Source organism: Taurulus bubalis (assembly GCF_910589615.1).
Source record: "Taurulus bubalis genome assembly, chromosome: 11".
Classification (NCBI taxonomy): domain Eukaryota; kingdom Metazoa; phylum Chordata; class Actinopteri; order Perciformes; family Cottidae; genus Taurulus; species Taurulus bubalis.
This window is the reverse complement of record NC_136599.1, coordinates 18,048,507-18,052,126: the sequence shown is the minus strand read 5'-3', so window position 1 is coordinate 18,052,126 and position 3,620 is coordinate 18,048,507. Positions and strand designations below refer to the sequence as shown.

At 42.0% G+C, this 3,620-nt stretch overlaps 1 protein-coding gene across 1 annotated transcript in view; it reads right to left on the bottom strand.

Moving 5' to 3' along the window:
- prdm16 (PR domain containing 16) overlaps window positions 1-1,488 on the bottom strand; it is a gene marked incomplete at both ends in the record, with an annotated part of 173,064 nt that extends 171,576 nt beyond the window's left edge. The window contains one exon of the mRNA XM_079226307.1: window positions 1,452-1,488. Within this exon, the coding sequence (XP_079082433.1) occupies window positions 1,452-1,488 (37 nt within the window). The remainder of the gene's footprint in view (window positions 1-1,451) is intronic.
- Between the last annotated feature and the right edge of the window lie 2,132 nt (window positions 1,489-3,620).

Here is a 3,620-nt window from a genome sequence, read left to right as displayed (position 1 = left end):
AAATAAACACGTTTCGGGTTTGTTTTAAAAGCTGTGCAAACATATTTAAACTCACTTAAGGTCACATATGTAAATAGCAGTATTTTTTTAAAGCCAGAATGTTATGTGGTATAAAGATCAAGGTGCACTTTGAATTAAGAGGGCCAGTGGTGTTGGCAAAGTTACAAAGTTGTTAAAGGCCTGTAAACATGCAACCAACAACATACATATATATAAGAAAAATAATTACAGGAAGCCATATATATTAATTATTTTTCATGAAAATTGTTCTAAAAAAAGATATATACACGGCTAAAGGTGGCTTGTATTTTAGCTTTGCATTTTTACAAAACAACTCGAAGCTCATTATGAATAAAATATAACAATATTAACACATGGAAAAAGCAAATGCCAACAGGCCAACACAACGTAAAGCGACGTTTTTTCAAATGAATTGTGGGTAGTAAAAAAAAAGCAGATCGACCCACATAATTAGCCGTAGCAAAAACTAAATGCATTAATACAGGATAAATGGAGACGGCGCAAATAAAGGCGACTAGTACATCAAACCACCAACAATAAGCACAATGTTTAAAAATATATATTACAAGCTTCATTTCCGACAACAAAGTTCACTAAACGGAATACATGAATGTCCCGTGTGACGCGAGCAGCCACTGAGAAGTGGCATGGGCGCTTTCTTGCACCAGACGCATTATTGATTGGCATTCCCTGGAGGAGGAACCAGTCGGCAGCAGTCCGGCTCGAGGGACCCGGGACAAAACAAAAAAAGTTGCCGCGTAGAGAGACATATTCTGCGGTCGACCCAAAAATAAAGCGCATTAAAATATCGCTCTCTTTTCTTTCTAAATTCACGTGTTGGCGTTTCCCCCTTTTCGCAGGCGAGCTGCACGAGAGCGCTCCCTCCGCTCGCTGCGGCGGAGCCACAGCGCCCACTATTTCAAAAGCCGGGAATACGAGTCCGCACGACTTGGACCGGCTCTATATACAACAACAACAACAAAATAGTTACTGTCCGTTTCGACAACTTTCTTGGTAACTTTTCGGGAAACAATTCTGCGCCTCCGCGTTAAACCTCTGACAGCCGAGAGAGAAAAGAGAGTGAAACACAAGCTGTGGCTCAGGCTCGAGCTGCGGTGTTTCTCTCTGCTTAGAAAGCAGCGCAAACTGCGAGAAGCACCAGCGGCGGTTCTCATCACGCAGGAAACTTTCTGACGCCGCGAACCAGCGCAGACAAGCCCCGCAGCACGCGGAGAGATACGAGGCTGAGCAGCCGGAGCCGGAGCGGGACACGTTACTTTAGAGCAGGAAAAGTTAACTGTGGACAAAGAGTCGCCCCCTCCTCTCTTAAGGACATGTCTAATGACAGGGACACGTTGGACATCTACACAAACACGAGTTTTGGAGCCGGCGGCTGAAAGCGATAAGAAGCGGGGGAAAGGAAGACCTACTTTTAGCCAGTTTTCTCGCCCTCGCCTTGGATCTCATCTTGTCGGCTTGTAGATTCCTCTCGTCGTCCTCCGTGAGCCCAGAAGCAGCAACAACACTATCTTCATCTCACCAGCATTGTCAGTTTGGACACCTTCGCACATGCGCACAGGCCATTCAATCTGACACCCTCGCCTGGGCCAAAAAACTTTCCAATGTATTCATCATCATCACTTTTTTTTGTCCTATCGTCTCCCCTTTAGATCACTTATCTCTTCCCCTCCTCCTCCTCTTCCTCCTCCTCCTGCTCTCTCCTCACCATCTCACCTTCCCTCCCTCCCCCCTTGCCATCCCCTTACCCTCGTCCCCCTCCTCACCCCGACACCCCCACCCACCCATTCAGCTCCTGCCAGCACCTCCTTGAATTTTTACCCCTTTAACAGCGAGAACTTGGTTTTCTCCAACCGGCGGTGGACTCGGTGAGGTATATGGTGAGGTCAAGGTCGTAGTAGAACGGGGAATTAACCTGAATTGGTTTTAATATTAGTATTATTAGTATGTTATACTTTTGGAATTCATCATTCATTATTGTTGTATTTTTTAACTTTATTTCATAATTATCATATTTATATTTTTTTGTCATAAAATGATTTCTGAAAAATTGCCTTTCTGAGTTTACAGAAACTTTGTCTTTAAGTTTGTTGACGCAGCTGGTGTGCCAAAAAGTGCTCGAGCTGAAGAGGTTATTTTTAACTTCATTAATGCATATACAGGCGTAAAGGGTGCAGGACTCGATTGGAGTTGCACTTTACGGACTATGCCTTGGTCGTGTGTGTGTGTACGCGCGCGCATGTGTGTGCGTGTGTGTGTGCGTGCGTGCGTGTGTGTGTGTGCGTGTACGTGTTGCCCTCAGGACAAGCAGCGGCCACAGCCGCTTGACGCTGCATGGAGGCTCCAGCAGAGTCCGTCCCGGGCACAAGCCTTTAGGGTTTATTCCCTATTGTTGCTCCAATGTTCACATTTGTACTTTGCAGCAGTTCTTTCTTGGAGAAGTGTTTGTGTTCGCTGTTAGCGCCGCTCAGCCGCTCCAGTCACCTGAAGGAAGGTGGAGAGATGACACACTTTCTCCTCGTAAGTATGACTTTCGCCTCGCACCTGTTTGTTTGTTTGTTTGTTTGTTTGTTTGTTCACATTACAACGTGCACCCATCAGTCTGATGAAGCCTGACGGACTGCAAGGTCATTATGTTTAACTTAGAAACATTTAATTATTCAAAGGCAAATTTCGGAGAAGTACATAATTATGCAGACATTTTTTTTACTTGCTTATATGTTAATACTGAAGTTGCAATTTAGGAAATATTAGTCGAATAGGGCTTTTTTATTACACAGTTATTATTCCTATTATAACTATTGTGCATAATGTAAAATGTGTTGCTTCTAATATATGTTATGGCTACCATAATAATAGCAATAATAATAATAGCAATAATAATAATAGTAATAATCATAATAATTTGTATAATAATTATACTAATCGTTATACTTTTTATAAATATACTTATTGCAAATATCATAATTATTAGTATATGTGTTTCCATTATAATATCGATAAATTAACGTTGTATATTCTCTTATTAAGATATGGAATTACAACTTCTAAAAACAAACACAATGAGGCTAGAAGCTGTGGGTATTACAATACATTTGTATTTTATTATCCATAAAAAATATAATAAAGTCCAGTTTTCCTGATGGTGGTAGGCTGGTCGTCATATTCGTGGTGCCTGGACCCACATGTCATATGGGAATGGTTTCCGTCTCGTTTGGCGGAATAAAGGCGGCTCTATGTTGGAGCCCATTAAAGACCGCTGGTGATGGAGCAATGCAGTCTGCTGGGAGAGTGGCGGGGATCAATTATCTGCACACTAATCCCGTCGCACTTTTATGGGATGGCTACTTTCACATGCATGCATAAATACTAGTAATTATTATTATTTGCATGATTATTTATTTGCATTATTATTCATGGCCATAAGTCGTGCTTTTGCTGAACATTACATTGGCATAAAACCATGACGAATAATTCGCATGTCTGCCTGACACTTCTTGGCTTTTCTTGCCTCAGCTCGTTGCTCATTATAAAGAAGAATTGATTTGAATAAAGGAGTTAATCAAACATGTCGCCTTCTT